Genomic DNA, 20,464 nt, shown 5'->3' with positions numbered 1-20,464 from the left:
AGTGCAATGTTTCCTCCTCTTCTGCAAGCAGTGCTGGAGATGCTGTAGAAGGAAGGGCATCAATGAGAGGTGTAGAAGAAATGGTGGAAGGCATGAGGAATGTTTGTTCAAAGTACTTTTTGCCTCCCTATGCCTAATATGGTGCACAGAGTATAAATGTCTACATTGATAAAAAGGCACATATGACAGTATCCAAAACTGAATCTAAACAATGCAAACTTAAAATGTATGTCATGGTGGGTTCTATTTTAAGGTCACTAGTGTGTATAATCTAGCATGGAGATAAAAAGTATACTTCAAAAACATGTACCAAAAAATCTTAATTTCAGCCTTCATTCTGAATTTCTTCATTGCTAGGTTCCGATAAAACATTCATTGAGAAAATATCTGTAAACAGTATTTCAATTCTAAAAAATGAGATACCTAAAAAACTTAGTATTAAAAGTTAATAGCCCAAGTCTTAACAAAAAGAATTTTAGCTACAGTTTTCTAAATTGGATTACATAGCTTTCAAGGTCCCTTTAAATTCTAAGATTACAAGATTTTTAAAAATCAACATGTAAAAACTTAAGATAACTGCTAGAATTCTGGAAGATTCTATATTAAGGATGCTAAATTTTAAAATACCCTGTATTTATTCAGAATACTTTTTATAATATCTACCTACTGAAAACAAAGGCCTTATTTAAAAAAAATTATTTAATGGTAAGCTCTGCTTAAGACACACGTGGTATGTGCCTTATCAACCAAATAACTGTATTCATAATAAATTCATCATACATTTCATTTAACTTGTCTAAGTGAAAATAAGATGCACTATATTTGCACTATGTAGTCTCTGGGGCCATATTTCAATTACTCTTCTAATACAGCATAATGGCATACGATTAGTTTGTAATCTTGCCAAGCAATTTTACATGTTTTGTATAAAGATATTATGGAAGTTATTAAATTTCCAAAACACTCAGCTGTCTATACTGACCTACTGAAATATATTTAACATTGAGTTTACTAGATGATAATCTTTCACTTGGCTTTCCTATGAAAGTTATCTACTGTAAAATTTTTTTGATAAAACTATATAACTAATGCATATTCTCTATAAACTGTACTGGTAACATAATATAATCCTTGAATTCACTCCAAAGATGAATCTCAACAATTTGTATAGGTAAAAATACATAATGATAACATGTAGGCAGAGGCACACTTAAGAGATGTTATTGCTTATAATGCTAATAACAACATTTGATTACATGACCCCCAACTACCTGAATGAATAAAAAGCTTCCCAATCTTTTTCAAGAACTTTACTGTTCAAAGCATGGTTTTGGACTACTACTACTGTTTTTATGTTTAATATGATCAACCTGAATATGACAAAAAATATTCACCATCTATGTCAGAATTATTCAGAATGATGAAGATATTTAAATTTTTCATAGACTGATATACACATCCATAGTCTTCCTAAGAGAAAGAAATGTTTAGTATGCTTTGGTATAACTGCCTATATAATTTATAACTAGAGATAGGACCAGATTTTTTTCAGATTGGGCTACTATATTGATTTCTAAGGCAATTTTTAAGACTTTACTGGCAGAACAATTTCAAATGAAACCTCATTAATTATCCCAATTATTATTTTGTATAACATACCCAATATTGTTGTGGTTTATATTTTTTGCTTTATCATTAAATATAACCATGAAGTTCCTTGAAATAAGAAATGTACCCACCTCACAAAATAATGTAAGCTTGTCATCTGGTAAAAGACCATTAGCTTCATCAAGCAAAAAATCCCTTCGAATGAATTTTTTAAAACCCCAGTCCTTCCCTTGTACAAATCGATATGCTCTTTGGCTTTCTGGTGGAAAACAGAATAGAAGTTTAAATAAAACAAGTATCTAAGAAACATTTTGTGTTAATGATAACATAGTTAAGTCACTATGCAAAAATAAGACTTGACTGATACAGCCATTATAAAAAGTAGAGATATTTGTGTTCATAAATGTGTCATAAGAGTTACATCTCTGGATGAAGAGGTAAAACTCATCAAGAAGATGGGCGACCACCTGACTAACATCTATAGGCTGTCCAGCGCCCAGGCTGGGATGGGCGAGTATCTCTTTGAAAGGCTCACCCTCAAGCATGACTCAGAACCTTTGGAGCCCAGAGGCCTTTGAGGGGCCCCCTGCATTTCCCTAGTATCTGGCTTTTGCCTGAGCCTCTCCCTGAAACCAATAAACACTCTTCTAACCACCCTGGAACCCTCTCCCATGCACTGGACCAAATGGAAACAAATAAAGCTTTTTACAGCTGCAGGGGGCGGGGGGGGGAGCGGGGGCAGGGAACATGGGTTACATCAGGTTACAAACAGATCACTCCTCAAATTCTGGCCATCAAATGAGCTTTCTGATTTCTGGATCTCTATGTAGAAGAAAAGCCAGATCAAATCTCAGAGAGAGGAAAGATGTAGGCCCTATAATAATAAAGCAGGATCAAAATGCACTGCATAGGCATACTACTGGTAATCTACCATCAGAACGTGATTAGAAGCATACTTCCCATTTCCTTCTTCTCCCTTTAAAAATAAATGCTCTAAATCACCAGGACATCTTTCAAGGTTTCCTGAGACACCATCCAACTGACTTAAATTTTACTGAACTAGGAAACATCCATTATCTGGTGAGAAAGCTAAATAAGGTCACTTATCACTCTCTGGTCTTTAGACATAACCCTCCTCACCCCTAACAGCAGCTTTCATTAAAAATCTAAAAACCAGTTTTTAATATAATTTAGTATAATTTCTAATAAATAAATGTCTGAAATAAATGTTTCAAATACACATTATAATGTATAACAACTATATACTACAAAACAAACAAGATCCTCTACATTTAGGTATTCACTGTTACATAAAAAAATTAATTGGAGGTGGAAATCATTAGTAAATCTCATTGAAATACTCCATGATATGGACTGAATGTGTGTATCCCATCAAAATTCCTATACTGGAACCATATATCTCACTTATTTCTTGCTGATTTGCAACAGTTCTTGGCAAACCATAAAAAATAATAATGAAACATGAACGATAATGACTACTCCCAGGGCTGAAGTTGGAAAAGGAACAGAATCCAGGAAAGATATACAGGGGATTTCAAATCATTGCAATGTTTAATTTCTTAGGTTAGATGGTGGGTCAAGTATATTTATTGACTTACTCTTCATCCCTTTGTAAATCTTTGTACATGCTAGAATTTACTCAGTGTTCTAAATCAGTGCTTCTCAAAGTGTCATGCTCAGAGCAGTAGCATCAGCATCACCAGAGAAACAATTCTGCATTGTTTAGAAATGCAAAATCAGCCAGCAAGCCAGATCTTAGGACTCAGAAACTCTGGGAGTAGGGACCAGCAATCTGTTCTAAAAAGCCTACCATTGTTGTAGGAAACTAAAGCACATTACTGATGCTATCTTAAAAATGAAAATACTCGAGATCCAATTTTTTTAAATTTTTATTTTTTGCACGCTATTTCTTGGTACCTGTAGTATATGTCTGGACCAAAGTTCAGAATCTTTTAAACTATTTGTTGTTTATACAATTCTACAGCTCAAATATTGGGACATGTATCTTCATCACTAAGTGTCTTCTAAAAAAATAGAATTTCTGTTTAATTTCTTTAACTTAGAATATTCAACATTCACTCTTTACAAGTCAATCCATAAATTCCTCAGTCAGAATGAAACAAAGACAGACAGAGAGACAGACAGAGAGAGAGACAGAAGAGAAACCACACACCTCAATGGGTACTAAGAGGTCAGTGACTGAGATTAGAATGGGAATGTTGCTCTTATAAGAGACCTCACAAATTTCTCTAACCCCTTCTACCACATGAAGACAGTGAGAAGTTGATAGGTCCTATCCCAGAAAGGGCCTTCATCAGAATCTGACCATGGCAGCACCCTGATTTTGGACTTTCCAGCCTCCATATCCGTGAGAAATTAATTTCTGTTGTTTGTAAGTCATCCAGTCTGTGGTACAGAGTTTGCCAAAAAGTTTGTTCTTTTTCCACAAAATGGCTCTAGTAGCACTTAGTTATTTAATTTCATTCAAAACAATTTTGTTAGATTGTATTGTGACAGCTGTCATATCAGCCTGCATTTTTTTAAAAAAGTTACCAAATTGGTGAATTTTTGTGTAGTTATTTTAATACTGAAGATGGAAGAAAATAAGCAACATTTTTGGTGTATAATGTTTTATTATCTCAAGAAAGGTAAAAATGCAACTGAAAAGCAAAGAAAGACTTATGCAGTGTAAGGAGAAGGTGGTTCTCTGCAAAAACAGAAGTGGTTTTGCAAAGTTTCAGACTGAAGAGTCCTTGCTGAATGATGCTCCAGCACAGCTGGGTAGACCAGCTGAAGTTGAGAGCAATCAAATTCAGACATTAATTAAGAACAATCAATGGAGGAAATAGCTGACATACTCAAAATATCCAAATCAATACAGTTTATTGGTGAATATGAAAAATGTCTTTTATTTTACAGAAAAAAACTAAACAGACTTTTTTGGCCAGCCCAATACTTTGTTGTGGCAGCCTGGATAGACTAAGACATTCCACGGTCTTAAATGCCAATGTGAAAATACACGTGAAACTATGTATTACCTTGGCAATAAAGGATTATTTGAAAATGTGTATTTAGAGGTTATTTTGTAATAATGTTACTTGATTCTGTGATTCACTTGTACAAACGCTTAAAATTTAATGTGGCAGTTCATGATATATTGTCCAACTATGCACATCTTCAATTATAAAGCTCCAGACTACATGATTTCAGTAGGTTATATATGGGAAGCTTGACATGAATATAACCAGTTGTAAGACTCAGAAAAACTGACTTCCTTTCAATCAGTGTTCAGGTCTATCATTCAAAAAAATTCGATAGACAAAATATCAAGACACTTAATATCCTTTCACAATAACCTTCAGATTTTAACTGGCAAAAACAGCATGGGAGAAGAAAAATATTTCCTCAACACTTGTTACATATGGCAGGCATTGAACCAGGCACCTTGCCCTTAACAGCAAGTTTTTTCAAGTGACAAGTGAATGTCGTTTTAGAGCATGAGAAAATTAAATTTTAATATTAATTTAAATATTAAAGTAATTTTACATGTCTATGAAGACTAAGACTTAGTGCAAAAACTATAGCTCTACATTGCCACTTAAAATTAATAGTCAAATTAAATATATAAGGTTAAGGAGATTTTAAGTGGGAAAAAATATCCTAAATTTTTGTAGGCAGAAGTGTAGAAGTCACAGCATATAGTTACAGAGAGTTCTTCATTAAGTTTGCAAATCACTTACCCATTGCTTTTGTTTCTTCCCTTTTAGCGTTCAGAAGGGAAAATTTGAATTTTGCTCGAACTTCACTTTTTGGGCAGCTGACTAAAAGCAAATATAAGGACAAGTAGTCTTTACTTTCATCATCTAATCCCTTTGGATTTACCCTCAGGCACCTAAAATAAAACAATAGGCTCATATGGAGAAATGTAATACTTTAAACATTCAGAAAAGCAATATTGAAATCATTTGTTAATATCCCATCAATATCCACATAGTTCTTTACAATTCTCTACACTAGTAGAAACTTCTTACAAATCTCATATAAAATGGATTAATACCTATTCAGAAACAATAACAACAAAACAATAAAGTAGCCAATGATTAACATCAAAAACAAAACTCTAAGCAGACAAAAATCTTACCATTTCATTTTGTCACTTGGGCTAGATGAGAATGTTGAACTTTTTAACACTTCACCCATTTCTTCTCGACAAAAACTGAAGTTATTAATGGTCCACATGTAGGAAAATTTTACTACTTTAACCTAAGAGATTCAGAAAAACACTTTCATAATATATTTTATGCTTTTAAACTGTCGCATGTTAAATATCCTATGACCCAGTCTTTTAACATTTCTAATTACTACTCCAAGGTGCTTCACAATATTCTCAAAATACCATAAAATTTGTAAGTGACATAAAATAAGGTATTTCAACAACATATACCTGTGTATAACACCAGCTTTCTGCTACCGGAGCAGTAGACATATCTCCAGGGAGAGGTGGGGTGGGTTCCCGAGACATTGCCAGGTAATTGCAGACTTCCAAGACTTACGCAATATCCCACACAGCTGAGCACTTTACTACAAAAGAAAAAAGTTTCATTTACTGATCAAAAGGTTTAACTGACTGAATCTAAGGAAGAAATATTTAAACAATCACAAAACAACTGCTTTCCCAAATTAGATTATATGAGAACATGAAAGGATTTCATTAGTTTTATAATTTTTAAGAAAATCAGCCTCTGTAACATAACACTAGAAATCTAAACCAACTTAATAATTGTAGATAACACATTATTTTATAAAGAGAGACCAAAGTAGCATGAATCAACACTTTATCTAGCTTAATAATAAAACATGAACATAAAATCATAAAAAAAAAAAACACCACGGAAACATCTGACTCATCTTCCTTCATCTTTTCATTGACCTATTTGCAAAAATAAAAATGGCTGTTAAGTCAGAAGAGCCCTGAAAATTACAAATATTAGCCATTTATCTGGTAGTCCCAAGTTTTGACCATCTGAAACACAGATGGGACCTAAAACTGGTAATGCTGTATAAAAATAATTACATAGATTTCCACAAAAGTCTAACCCTATTAGATTGTTATCCCTATCAGATAATATGTACCATATCATAAAATTTCCTCCAAGTTAGCTGTTCTCATACTACATTCATTTGAATGCATAAGTATTTCTTCATAACCTGGTCAGGACATTAGTAACTAGATGAAACTTGGAAAGTCTGTAAAAGAGGCAAAATACAAGAGCTACATAAGTAGAGTACTTTACAAGGATATTGAGGGGGGAGGATTTCAATATTACATTGCAATGTAGGGACTCAAGTCTGGAGAACTCTCTTTTCATTTAAGAATAATTAATGAGGAAAAAAAATCACATGACTCCTATAAAAAACTACTAGGGGGAAAAAGGGATTTCATCTAAAATGGAGAAGAAAATACTTGCTCTATGGCTACACCCAATGGAACAATACTGTGAAATGAAAAAACAAAAACTGAAGAAAGCCACCTGAAAGATACATAAAATCAAAAAGACCTACAAAAGGTATGAAAAGATTTTAAACTACCAAATCACACCAAAGAAACACACCAAAAATCTTCCCTAGACTTGAAGTAGTGGCCGTGTGTAGATGAACCTTGTTCAACCCTGCCCTATCTCTCGGTTGTTTCTCAAGACTTTCTGCTTATCCAAGGAGCCTACTATTTTTTAATAGCTCCCAGTAGTTAAGTATATGACAAGACTTGTCAGTATCACTAATGGGAGGATGTCAGCACCTAGATACAGGATGACTGGCAGCCAGGGTCTCAGGCAGCACCTTTTAAAATTATGCAAATATATAGAGTCCTGTGGGAACACGAATATAAGCCCTGCTACCCAATAGAGCCAGGTGATCTGGAGGTGTACCCTGGATGACAGTCGATTAAAGTAGGGGTTCCAGAATAAAGCTCTTTTCTTGGAGATACCCGAAAGCTGGAGCAAGGCAGAGGGAGAGCACCAAGCTGGTGTTCAGAACCTACAATCCTTGAGAGCAGCTATATAGGACACTAGCCGTGGGCCAAACCTGAGGCCTGCCCCTCAGGCCACAGGGCCAGGATGAACAAAAAAATCTCTTTTAAAGACTGGGAAATGTGTCTCAGTCTGCTATCTGTGCAAATATGCTGGGGCTGGAAGCAGGCCAAAACTGTCTCTCCAACCGCCACAATCCCATGGGAACTAGGAATGCAAGTCCCCCACCCTCTTGACCACCAGAGTCCAATGATCAAGGGCATCCCTTGGTAGTAGGCACAAAAACCATAGCACAAGACAAATGTGTGTCAAGCTCCCCTCCAGGTGACACTAGCCTAAAGGAGGTAGTTGTTTCATCTAGTGCATAAAATTTGACACAGAAAGTGAACAAAATAAATAAAGGGATATGTTCCAAATGAAATAACAAGATAAACCCCTGCCCCCCACACACACCCTCCCTTGATAAAACATAAACAGATAATTTACTGGTAAAGAGTTTAGATTAATGGTTACAAAAATGCTCAAGGAACTAGGGAAAAGAAAGGAAGAATGCAGTGAGAACTTCAACAAAGAGATGAAAACAGAAAATGTACTAAATAGAAGAGAGCTGAAGAATAGAGTAAGTGAACCGAAAAATACGCTAACAGACACTAACGGGGTACAGCAGCAGACTATATGAAGCAATGAAAGGACCAGTCAACTCGAAGGCAGTAGAAGCCACCTAATCATTAGCAAATAGAAATAAGAATTTTGAAAGGTAAAGATAGCTAAAAGGACTTATGAGATAACATCAAACAACTAACACTCATATGACAGGGCTCCCAAAAGAATAAAAAGAGAAAGGGGAAGAGTTCTTATTTGAGGAAATAATGTCTAATACTTCCATTGCCTGAGGTTAGGAAACAGACAACCAGTTCCAGGAAGCCTAGAGAGTTCTAAATAAGATGAACCCAAATGGACCCACACCAAGACACATTATAATTAAAATGCAAAAGTAAAGATGAGGAAAGAATCTTACAAGCAGAAAGAGAAACACAACTTGTAACGCACGGGGAATCCCTACAAGACTATCAGAAGTTTTTTTTTTAATTAGAAACTTTTCGATCAGAAGGGAATTGCATAATATATTCAAAGTGCTAAAAGGAAAAAATGCCAACCAAGAATGTTCTACCCAGCAAAGCTATTGAGAATTGAGTAACAGTTTTCCAGACACACAAAAGCTAAAGGGCCATATAAGAAATGTTAAAGGGAGTTCTTTAAACTGAAATGGGCATCAATTAGTAACAAGACACATGAAACAATAAATCTCACAGTTAAGGTATGTAGTAAAGATAGTAGATCAATCACTGACAAACCTAGTATAAAGCTTAAAAGACAAAAGTAATAGATTATGAATTGCTATAATTAGTTAAGGAAATACACAAGTTAAAAGATGTAAAATGTGACAAAAGAACAAAACAGGGAGAGTTAAAATCTTGAGTTTTAAACTGCAACCAAACTTAAGTTGTAAATACGCTAAAACAGAGATACAAGTTGTTACATGTAAGGCTCAAGATAACTACAAAGCAAAACCCTGTAGTATTGTAAATATATAGAAGATAACGAGAAAACAATAAGCATACCACTAAAGAAAGTAATCAAACCATAAAGGAAAAGAGCAAAAAAAGAAACAGAGAGGAACTTTAGAAACAGAAAAAAACAAACAAACAAAAAATACACAACCAAATGGCATAAGTGCATACCTATCAACAATTAAATGTAAATAAACTAAATTCTCCAACGAACAGACATAGAGAGGCAAAGTATATAAAGTAAAAACAGCCATCCCCATGCTGCCTACCACAGTCTCACTTTAGACCTAAGTACACACAAAGACTGAAAGGAAGGTATGGAAAAAAGATATTCAATGCAAATGAAAACCAAAAGAAAGCTGGGGTAGCAGTACTTATATCAGACAAAACCGACTTTAAAACAGAGACTGTAATAAGAAACAAAGAAGAGCATTACAAAATAATAAAGGGCTCACTTTAACAAGCAGATATAACATTCATAAGTATTTATACATCCAAATAGAACCTAATTATATAAAACAAATATTGCCAGATCTAAAGGGAGAAATAGAGAGCAACAAGATAATAATAGGGGTTTTTAATACCCCTCTTACATTAATGGATAGATCATCCAGACAGATAAGAAAACACCAGCCTTACTGACACTCTAGACTAGATGAACTTAACAGAACAACATTCCACCCTCAAGTGCACATGGAATATTTTTCAGGATAGATCATGTTAGTGTGCACAATGAGTCTTTATAAATTTAAGAGGACTGAAATCATAACAAGCATCACTTCCAACCAAAATAGTATATTAAACTAGAAATCAATTATATGAAAAAAACTGAAAAACACATAAATATGTAGATTAAATAATTTGCTGTTGAACCACCAATGGATCAAAAAAGAAAGCAAAAGAGAAACAAAAAATACCCTGATACAAATGAAAATGGGACTATAACATAAAAATTTATGAGATGCAGCAAAACCAGTCCTAAGTGGGGCATTCATAGCAAGTAATGTAACATAAAAATTTATGGGATGCAGCAAAACCAGTCCTAAGTGGGGCATTCATAGCAACAAATGCCTACAATCGAGAACCAAGAAAAATCTCAAAATAAAAAAAAAAAAGTAACCAAACTTTACACATCAAGAAACTAGAAAAAGAAAAAATGTTGATAGGAGAAAAGAAAAAACAATGTAAGAGCAGAAATAAATAATAGGGATGAAAAAGACAACAGAAAAAAAGCACAATGAAAGTAAAAGCTGGTTCTTTGTAATTGACGATCCTTTAGCTAGACTCGCTAGGAAAAAAAGAGGACTGAAAATCAGAAATGACAGAGGAAATAGAATAAACGTTACCAGATAATACAAAGGATAATAAAAGACTACTGTGCCAACAAATCAGAAAACCTAGAAGAAAAGAGTAAGTTCCTAGATAAACTGAATCATAAAAAATCATAACAGACTAGTAGTAAGATTGGAAGAGTAATCAAAAAACTCCCAGAAAGCAAAAATGCAGGACCAGACAGCCTTACAGGTGAATAAATACTCAGAAAAGAATTAACACAAAATCTACGCAAACTATTTCTAAAAAACAAAGATGACAACTCTTCTAAACTCATTTTATGAAGCCAGAATTACCCTTATTCCAATATCAGACAAGGACACCAGAGAGAGAGAGAATGATTGATTATAGGTCATTATCTCTAATGAACACAGATGCAAAAATCCTCAACAAACATTAGCAAGTCAAATTCAACAATACTTTAAAAGGATCATACACTATGGTCTAGAGATTTATTCCTGGGGTGCAAAGCTGGTTCAACGGCTGCAAAGCGGTCAATGTGCTACATCGAATTAACAAGATGAAGGATGAAAATCATACAGTCATCAATAGATGGAGAAAATCATTTGACAAAATCCAACATCCATTCATGATAAGGAAACCAGACCCATATAAGTATGCTCTCTATGAAAGACCCACCTCAGAACAAAATATGCGCACAGACTAAAAGTAAAGAGACAGAAAAAGGTATTTCAGGCAAATGGAAAGAAACAAAAAAAAGCTGGGCTAGCAATACTTATGTCAGATAAAATAGACTTTAAAACATAGGCTATAAGACACAAAGAATAATATTACACAATTATAAGGGGAAAAATTCAAAAAGTAAATACAACCCTTGTAAGCACTTATCCACCCAATATAGGAGCTCCTAAATAAATAAAACCATTTTTTTTTGAGATTTTAATGGGTTTATATGAGCCAAACTGATGATAATCACCAGTATAAAGCAAATCTTCATGGATATAAAGAAAGAGATGGACAGTAATGCAATCATAGTAGGGGATTTTAACACCCTATTGACATGAATGGATAGATCTTCTAGACAAAAAATCAACAAGGTAACGGTGGCCCCAAACAACATACTAGACCAGATCGATTTGGTATTTTGAGAACATTTCACCCAAAAAGCCGCAGAATATAAATTCAAGGGCACATGGAACACTGTCTAGGATAGAGCACATATTAAAACACAAAACAAGTCTCAATAAATTTAACAAGATTAAATCATATCAGGTATCTTCTTTGACCACAATGGAAAAAAAATGAAAAACACAGAAACCCATAGAGGCTAAATAACATAACTAAACAATGAATAGGTTAACAATGAGATCAAGGAAGAGAACAAAAAATACCTTGATACAAATGAAAATGAAACCATAACACCACCAAAATCTATAAAACACAGTGAAACCAGTCTTAGGAAATTCATAGCAGTGCAGGTCTACTTCAAGAAGAAAAACTTCAAATAAACAATCTAACAGTACACCAAAAGGAACTAGGAAAATGACAACAAATGCAGCCCAAAGTGAGTAGAAGGAAAAAATGAAGATCAGAGGAGAAATAAACAAAATAGAATATAAAAGAAATGATCCAAGAGATCAATGAAAACAAGAGTTAGTTCTTTGAAAAGATAAACAAGACTGACAAACCTTTAACTAGACTCATCAAAGGGAGGGAGAACACTCTCAAAACAAAATTAGAAATGAAAGAGAACTGACACCACAGAAGTACAAGAACTGTAGGAAACTATTACAAACAACTACATGCCAACAAATTGAACAACCTGGAAGAAAAAAATTAATTTCTAGAATCATACAATCTTTCCAAACCGAACCATGAGACAGAAAATCTGCACGCTGATCACAACTAATGAAATCGAAGCAATAATTAAATAACTCCCAGCAAGCGTTTTGCACCAAATGGATTCACAGATGATTACCAAATAGCCAAAGACTAACACCTATCCTTCTGAAACTATTCCAAAAAACTTAAGATGACAGATGACTCCCAAGTTTATTTTATGAGGCCAGCATTAACTTAATTCCAAAACCAGAAAAAAAAAAAAAAAGAACAACCTACAAGGAAAACTATAAGCCAATACTCCTACTGAACTTAGACGCAAAATCCTAAACAAAATATTAGCAAACCAAAGCCAGCAATTCATTTAAAACATCACACATCATGCTCAAGTGGAATTTGTTCCTGGGGTGCATGGTTGTTTCAACATCCGCAAATCAGTTAATATGATACACCACAAACACGAGGATAAAAATCACATGCTTATGTCAATAGATATAGAAAAAACATTGGACAAAATCCTGTACCCATTTATGATAAAAACTCTCAGCAAAGAGGGAACAGGGGAAACATACCTCAATATAATAAGGACCATATATGGCAAACTCACATCTAACATCATACTCAATTGGGAAAAACTAAAAGCATCTCCCTTAAGATCAGGATCAAGACATGAATGTCTACTTTCACCATTCTTATTCAACATAGTACTGGAAGTCCTAGCTACAGCAATCTCACAAGAAGAAATAAAAATCATTCAAATTGGAAAGATGTAAAACTGTCATTATTTGCAGATGATACGATACTATATGGAGAACCCTAAATGTACCACTAAAACAAACTACTAGAACTGATAAATGAATTCAGTGAAGTAGCAGAATACAAAATAAATATTCAGAAGTGAGTTGCACTTTTATACACCAATAAAGAACTATCAAAAAAGAACTAAGAAAACAGTACCATTTACAACTGAATTTAAAAAGAATAAAATATCTAGGAATAAATTTAACCAAGAAGGTAAATGATCTCTATCTGAAAATTTACAAGACACTGAACAAAGAAACTGAAGAAGGTACAAATAAATGGGAGGACAACAATGTCAGTTCATGATTAGGAAGAACTGACATTGTTAAAATGTTCATGCTACCCAAAACAATCTATAGATTCAACAAATTTCCTATGAAAATATCAATGGTGTATTTCACAAAACTATAACAAATTATCCAAAAATTTATGTGGAGCCACAAAAGACCCTAAATAGCCATAGCAATCTTGAGGAAAAAAGAACAAGTTGGAGTTATCACATTGCCTGATATCAAACTATACTTACAAAGTATAGTCATCAAAAACAGTATGGTACTGGCATAAAAACAGACATATAAATAAATGAAACAGAGAGCCCACATCTATATGATCAATTAATACATGGCAAAGGAGGCAAGAATATACAAAGACAGTCTATTTAATACATGGTGTTGGAAAAATTGGACAGATACATGCAAAAAATGAAACTAGACCATCGTCTTACAACACATCCAAAAGTAAATTCAAAATGGATTGAAGACTTAATTAAATGTAAGACTGCAAACCATAAACTCATAGGAAAAAACACAGGGAGTAAAATCTGACATTTCTCTTGGCAATATTTTTTTCTGGTATATCTCCTCAGGCAAGGGAAACAAAAGAAAATAAACAAACGGGACTGCATCATTCTAAAACGTTTTCGCAAAGCAAAGAAACTATCGAAAAGTGAAAAGACAACCTACTGAATGGAAGGTACTCAACAACGATATATCTGATAGGGTCTTAAAGTCCAACATTTATCAATAACTCATTATAGTCAACACCAAAATCACAAACAATCCAATTAAAAAATAAGCAGACACACACATTCTCCCTCCAGGGAGCATACCCAAGGCATTCCCTTCCTCCTCTTCAACACTCCCCAAGTGTGTTACCTTTACCTTTCTCTTTCCTAAGCTCCAAGGACCCTTCTTTTACTTCTGTAGCTTTTTTCCCAGCTGGCTCACTTCTACTACCTCTGTAACTTTTAAAAAAAAGACTTTTGAAAGTATATTTTATTGATTATGCTATTAGAGTTGTCCCTTTTTTTCTCCCCTTTAACCCTCTCCACACTGCACCACTCCTCCCTCCAGCATTCCACCTCCCCTCACTCTTAGTTCATGTCCATGGGTTGTATATATTAAGTTCTTTGGCTTCTCCATTTCCTATTAATATTCTTAACCTCCTCCTGTCTATTTTGTGCCTACCAATTATGCTTCTTATTCACAGTACCTTTTCCCCCCAATTCTCCTCCCCCACTCCTTCCCACTGATAATCTTCCATGCAATCTGCATTTCTGTGATTCTGTTCCTGTTCTAGTTGTTTGCTTAATTTTTTTTTTTTAGGATCAGCTGTTGATCGTTGTGAGTTTGTTGTCATTTAACTGTTCACAGTTTTGATTCTTAGATAAATCCACTTAACATTTCATATAATGAGGGCCTGGCGATGAGGAACTCCTTTAACTTGACCTTATCGGGAAAGCAACTTACCTGCCCTTCCATTCTAAATGACAGCTTTGCTGGATAGAATAACCTTGGATGTAGGTCCTTGCCTTTCATGACTTGAACTATTTCTTTCCAACCCCTTCTTGCCTGTAAGGCTTTTTTTGAGAAATCAGCTGATAGTCTTATGGGAACTCCTTGGTAGGTAACTCTCTCCTTTTCTCTTGCTGCTTTTAAGATTATCTCCTTATCTTTAATATTGGGTAATGTAATTATGATGTATCTTGGTGTGTTCCTTCTTGAATCCAACTTCTTTGGGAGTCTCTGGGCTTCCTGGACTTCCATGTCTATTTCCTTTGTCAGACTAGGGAAATTTTCCTTCATTATTTTTTCAAATAAATTTTCAATATCATGCTCTTCCTCTTCTCTTTCTGGCACCCCTATGTTTCAGATGTTGGAGCACTGAAAGTTGTCCCAGAGGTTCCTCAGCCTCTCCTCATTTTTTTGAATTCTTGTTTCTTCATTCTGATCCAGTTGGGTGTTTATTTCTTCTTTTGTTCCAAATAACTGATTTGAGTCCTGGTTTCCTTCCTTTCACTGTTGGTTCTCTGTGTATTTTCCTTTATTTCACTGTATGGCCTTCACTTCTTCCTTTATTTTGTGTCTGTACTCAATCATTTCTGTGAACATCTGATCACCACTGTTTTGAACTCTGCATCTGACAGGTTGGGTATCTCCTCATCACTTAGTTCTTTTCTGAAGTTTTGATCTGTTCTTTCATTTGGACCATATTTCTTTGTCTCGGCACACCTGTTATCTTGTAAGGGATGGAGCCTTAGGTATCCACCATGGTGGAGCAATCCAGATAGCTATGTTATGGCACTGTATTTGGGAGTGGGGTCAGAGAGGAAACAATGACGCTTGCTAGCTTCTCGGCTCTCTCCCCACTTTCTGTCACTTCCCTCACTTCCCATGAGTGGACTGTGGCCTTTGAGGTGATTCCCAAGTGGGTGGACTTCTGTACGTTCTGGGATCTGGTGGGCCCGCTCCAATGGACTCTCTTGTGAGATTGGGAGTTTCTCCCTCCACCACACCCCTACACGTTTTTAAAGCCACAGGTTTTGAGGCTTTAGTTTCCCATGCTGGAAACCTGGGATGTGTGGTTTGTCTTGCTCCCCAGTTGTTCCTCCCAGCTTATCTGTACATGAATGTGGGATCATCAGGTCTGCTAGCTGCCTCACTGGCCTGGTCTGTCAGCCACTACCTTGCTGCATGTCCTCTCTGCCCCAACTGGCCATCTCTGCCCTCCTACCAGTCTAGATGAATGCTGCTTCTTTAACTTCTTGGTTGTCAGACTTCCACACAGTTTGATTTTCTGGAATTTCTGGTTGTTTTTTGTTTTTAAATTGATTGTTATCCTTTTTTTGGCTGTGCAAGAAAGCAAAGCATATCTGTCTATGCCTCCATCTTGGCTGGAACTCTACCACTATAACTTTCTGAAGAAACTTTCTCTTATAATTTGGAAAAAAAATGAGTAGAGAACTTGAACAGACACTTCTTCAAAGAGGACCCACATGTGGCCAATACACTTACGAGAGGATGCTCAACATTACTAGTCACTAATAGTCACTAAAATGCAAATTGAAACCACAATGAGACATCACCTCACACCTGTCAGAATGGCTATCATATATAAATCCATACATAAGTGTAGCAAGGATGTGGAGAAAAGGGAAATATTATGCACTGTTGGTGGGAATGCAGATTGATGCAGCCACTGTGGAAAACAGTAGGGAGGGTCCTCAAAATATTAAAAATGGAACTGCCTTATGACCCAGCAAGTCCACTTATAGGAATAAATCTAAAGAAAAAAAGAAAAATTTAATTTGAGAGAATATATGCACCCCTACATTCATTGCAGTGTTATTTATAATAGCCAAAATATGGAAGCAACCAAAGTGCTCATGAATAGACAAGCAGATAAACAAGTCGTGCTCCATACATACAGGGTCTGGCAAAAGGAGGTTTACAGTTGACTGGAATAATACAATAATACAATAGTTAACAAATAATAAAAGAACTCACAACTGTAAATCTATTTTCCCCATCCTGTACACTGAACTATTACTTGACTGTAAGAAAATAAAATCTTACCATTTGCAACAGCATGGATGAATCTACAATGTACTATGTTAAGTGAAATAAGTCAGTCAGAAAAAGACAAATATCATTTAGCGAACTGGCTGTTGCCAGAGAGAGGGTTTGGAGGACCAGGTAAAAGAAGTGAAGGAATTAAGAAATATAAATTGGTAGTTACAAAATAGTCGCAGGGATATAAAGTACCACATAGGGAATACAGCCAATAATACCGTGATAACTATGTACGATACCAGGTGGGCACTAGAAATATCTGGGGGAACACTTGGTGAAGTAGGTGATTATCTAACCACTATAGTGTATACCTGAAACTAATACAAATAATATTCAATGTAATCTGTAATTGAAAAATAAAATTTTAAGTTCTTAAATCCTTTATGATGACTATTTATGTAATTCCACTTTTCAGTAATGGTATCTATACTAATACACTCACCCAAATGCATTTATGTAACTTTTTAAAATATTTAAGAAGATTCTTCACATGCAAAAAAGTTCATATCATGTAATGGACTTGTAGCACAACACAATGAACCAAGATATCTCCTGTTATTATAGAGCTGCAACAGCCCTTAACTATTTGGTACCACTCTTATATTTACAGATGAGGACCAAGATAAAAAACTGAATTAGACTGTAGAAATACACTGTTTACACTTAGATAATCAGAAGACAAAGATCGCCCAATATTAATTTCAGTGCTATTTCTAGTATTCTATTTTTCTTTTTCTACAAAAGCAAAAAAAAAAAAAAAAGAAAGAAAGAAAGTACACTATCTACTACATTCAAATGCTCAAGACTTCCTATTCTTATTCTTACAGAAAAACGTGCAGAAAAGAGATATGACAACCAAAATAAGATCTAGGAAATAAGATAAGCAATCTACACAGATTAGCAAATAAGTAAAGGATTCCTGCCCTGGCAGGTGTGGCTCTGTGCATTGAGTGCCAGCCTATGAAACAAAGGGTCACTGGTTCGATTCCCAGTCAGGGCACATGCCTGGGTTGCGGGCCAGGTCCCCAGTGGGAGGCATGCGAGAGGCAACCACACATTGATGTTTCTCTCCCTCTTTCTCCTTCCCTTCCCTTCCCTTCTCTCTAAAAAAAAAAATAAAATCTTTAAAAAAAAATAAAAAGGTTTCCTTCATTCTCTAAATGTGCCTCTTTTAAAAACATTAAATGTGACCTTCCCTGGTTTTACTTATAAAGAAAAGCAAGACTCTTATTATTGGAATAAACACAAGGTCTGTCTGGAAAAAGTCCAACCATTGTTAATATAAAGAAAAATGGTTTGCACAACATCAATATAAGCTGGCAGCCAAGGAGAATGGACTGGAATGCACATGCGTTAACAATGACAACCTTACTATAGTATTCAGTGGGGGCAGTAGATGCCACTGAGAGAGCCATGTGCACTGTGTGACCATCGCATTCACAATGAGCCAGTAGAGCAATGAATCTGCAACAAATTTTGCGTTAAGCTTGAACATTCCTCTGGGGAAACTACTGGGACGATTCAGAAGGCTGAAGCTATGATGGGCAGCTGGTGATTGGCAGCTTCATCACTACAATGAGCCTGCTCCCGCATCAAGTTAGATGGGGAAACATCTAATCACCCAAGAGATTCAGCCCGATTACAGCCCAGATTTGGCACCCTGAGACTTCTGCCTTTTCCCAAAACTAAAATCACCTTTGAAAAGGAAGAGATTTTAAACCATGGATGAGATTCAGGAAAATACGACAAGACAGCTGATGGCGACTGGGAGAGCTATGTGAGGTCCCAAGGTGCCTAATTTGAATGGGACTGAGGCATTATTGTCCAAAGTACAATGTTTCTTGTATTTTGTATCTTCTTCAATACATGTCTCTATTTTTCATAGTGTGTGGCTGGATATTTTCTGGATAGATCTCACATATCCAAAAATAATAAAAAATAATGATCAAATAAATATTTTTACATGAATGTTCATAGCACTATTCACCATAGTCTAAAGGTTACTGGCTAATAATCCATAGCTGAACACTCCAAAAGATCATCAACAGATGAATGAATAAACAAACTGTGACATATCCACACAATGAAATATTATGTAGCAATAAAAGATAACAGTACTAATATATACTACACATGGATGATCCTCAAAATATCACTTCAAATGAAAAATGCCATAAAAAAGGCCACACATGATTTCATTTGTATGAAACATCCAGAATAGGCAGCTATGTACAGAAGACATATTAGTGGTTGTCAAGGGTTGAAGGGAAAAACAATTAGGGATTGAGTGTTCAAGGATACGGAGTTTCCTTCTGGAGTAATAAAAATGTCCTGGAACTAGACAGCGGTGCTGGTTGCACATGGTCACTGTATTAAACATCATTGAATTGTATACTATAAAACTGTTAAAATGGTGAATTTTATGTTATATGAATTTTACCTCATTAAAAATATATATGCACATACATGTCCATATTCACCTATATGCATATTTCTTTTGTTTGAAAACTAATGGAAGCAATTATAAAGTTTCTTCTCTAACCATTGAGTCTGAATTGGCCACTATTACAGAATAAAGTACTAAACAGATTATTTTTATGAACCTCAAAAGAAAAACTATTACACTTTTTGAATAGTTGTCTTAAGTTATGCAGGATTTCTAATGCGTTAGCTATGGAACTTCTAGACATATGGAATATATGAATTGTTAAGCAAAACAGCTTATTTTAAAAATCTCAATGTCTGAAGAATTGTATCAAAATTCTATCCTGTTATAATATATGATTATCATGTTTATGAGATCATCTGTAATCTCTTTTTAGTGTTATCTGTAATGAGCTCAAGTCTTCCAGGTGTTAGCTTAATCAATGGTAATGTTAATTATATAACATTTTTATTTATTCATTATTCAACTAATAAAAAGTCACTCCACAACCCACAAAATACTATATTTATGTTAAAAGTTACCTTTACTGCCTCATAAAATTATAACTGAAAATACTGTCAGAAGTCGAAGCAATTTTATATATCTAATGGCAATGATTGGAAATGAATTAATATGTAACTTAATATATAATGTGCCACAGTTTTTCTAAGATTGTTATTAGGAAGAATAATTAGACCACAATAAATATTTACTAAGGTGATAAAACATTTAAAATACATGTATTATAAATTTCTTAAAATGTCTTTGAATTAAGCACATGATGATTTCATGTGAGTGCAATAAGCATTTATTATATGTTATATATAGTACATTCTAATGTATCTTAAAGTACAAAGATGAAAAACATATAGTCCCTACTTTGAAAACTATAATATAGTGAGGGAGATCATTTGTGCTAGGATACTTTAAATATGATAATTATAGTGAAATGTAGGGTAATAAGGGAGTATTCCAGGAAAGATGTCATGAAGCTAATCCCCAAGCTAGATTCTAAAGGGAGCAAAT

At 34.8% G+C, this 20,464-nt stretch overlaps 1 protein-coding gene across 1 annotated transcript in view; it reads right to left on the bottom strand.

Moving 5' to 3' along the window:
- SPOPL (speckle type BTB/POZ protein like) overlaps window positions 1-20,464 on the bottom strand; it is a 75,981-nt gene that overhangs the window by 18,390 nt on the left and 37,127 nt on the right. The window contains exons 2-5 of the mRNA XM_054562585.1: window positions 6,074-6,210; window positions 5,771-5,892; window positions 5,370-5,521; window positions 1,740-1,867 (exon numbers count right to left, since the gene is read on the bottom strand). Of these exons, the coding sequence (XP_054418560.1) occupies window positions 1,740-1,867; window positions 5,370-5,521; window positions 5,771-5,892; window positions 6,074-6,151 (480 nt within the window). The 5' untranslated portion in view covers window positions 6,152-6,210. The remainder of the gene's footprint in view (window positions 1-1,739; window positions 1,868-5,369; window positions 5,522-5,770; window positions 5,893-6,073; window positions 6,211-20,464) is intronic.

Source organism: Pteronotus mesoamericanus, unplaced genomic scaffold (assembly GCF_021234165.1).
Source record: "Pteronotus mesoamericanus isolate MK-2021 breed Mesoamerican mustached bat unplaced genomic scaffold, CSHL_Meso_final scaffold_651, whole genome shotgun sequence".
In the NCBI taxonomy this organism is placed as follows: domain Eukaryota; kingdom Metazoa; phylum Chordata; class Mammalia; order Chiroptera; family Mormoopidae; genus Pteronotus; species Pteronotus mesoamericanus.
Note: the sequence above shows the minus strand (reverse complement) of the source record. Positions and strands in the feature narration are given on the sequence as shown.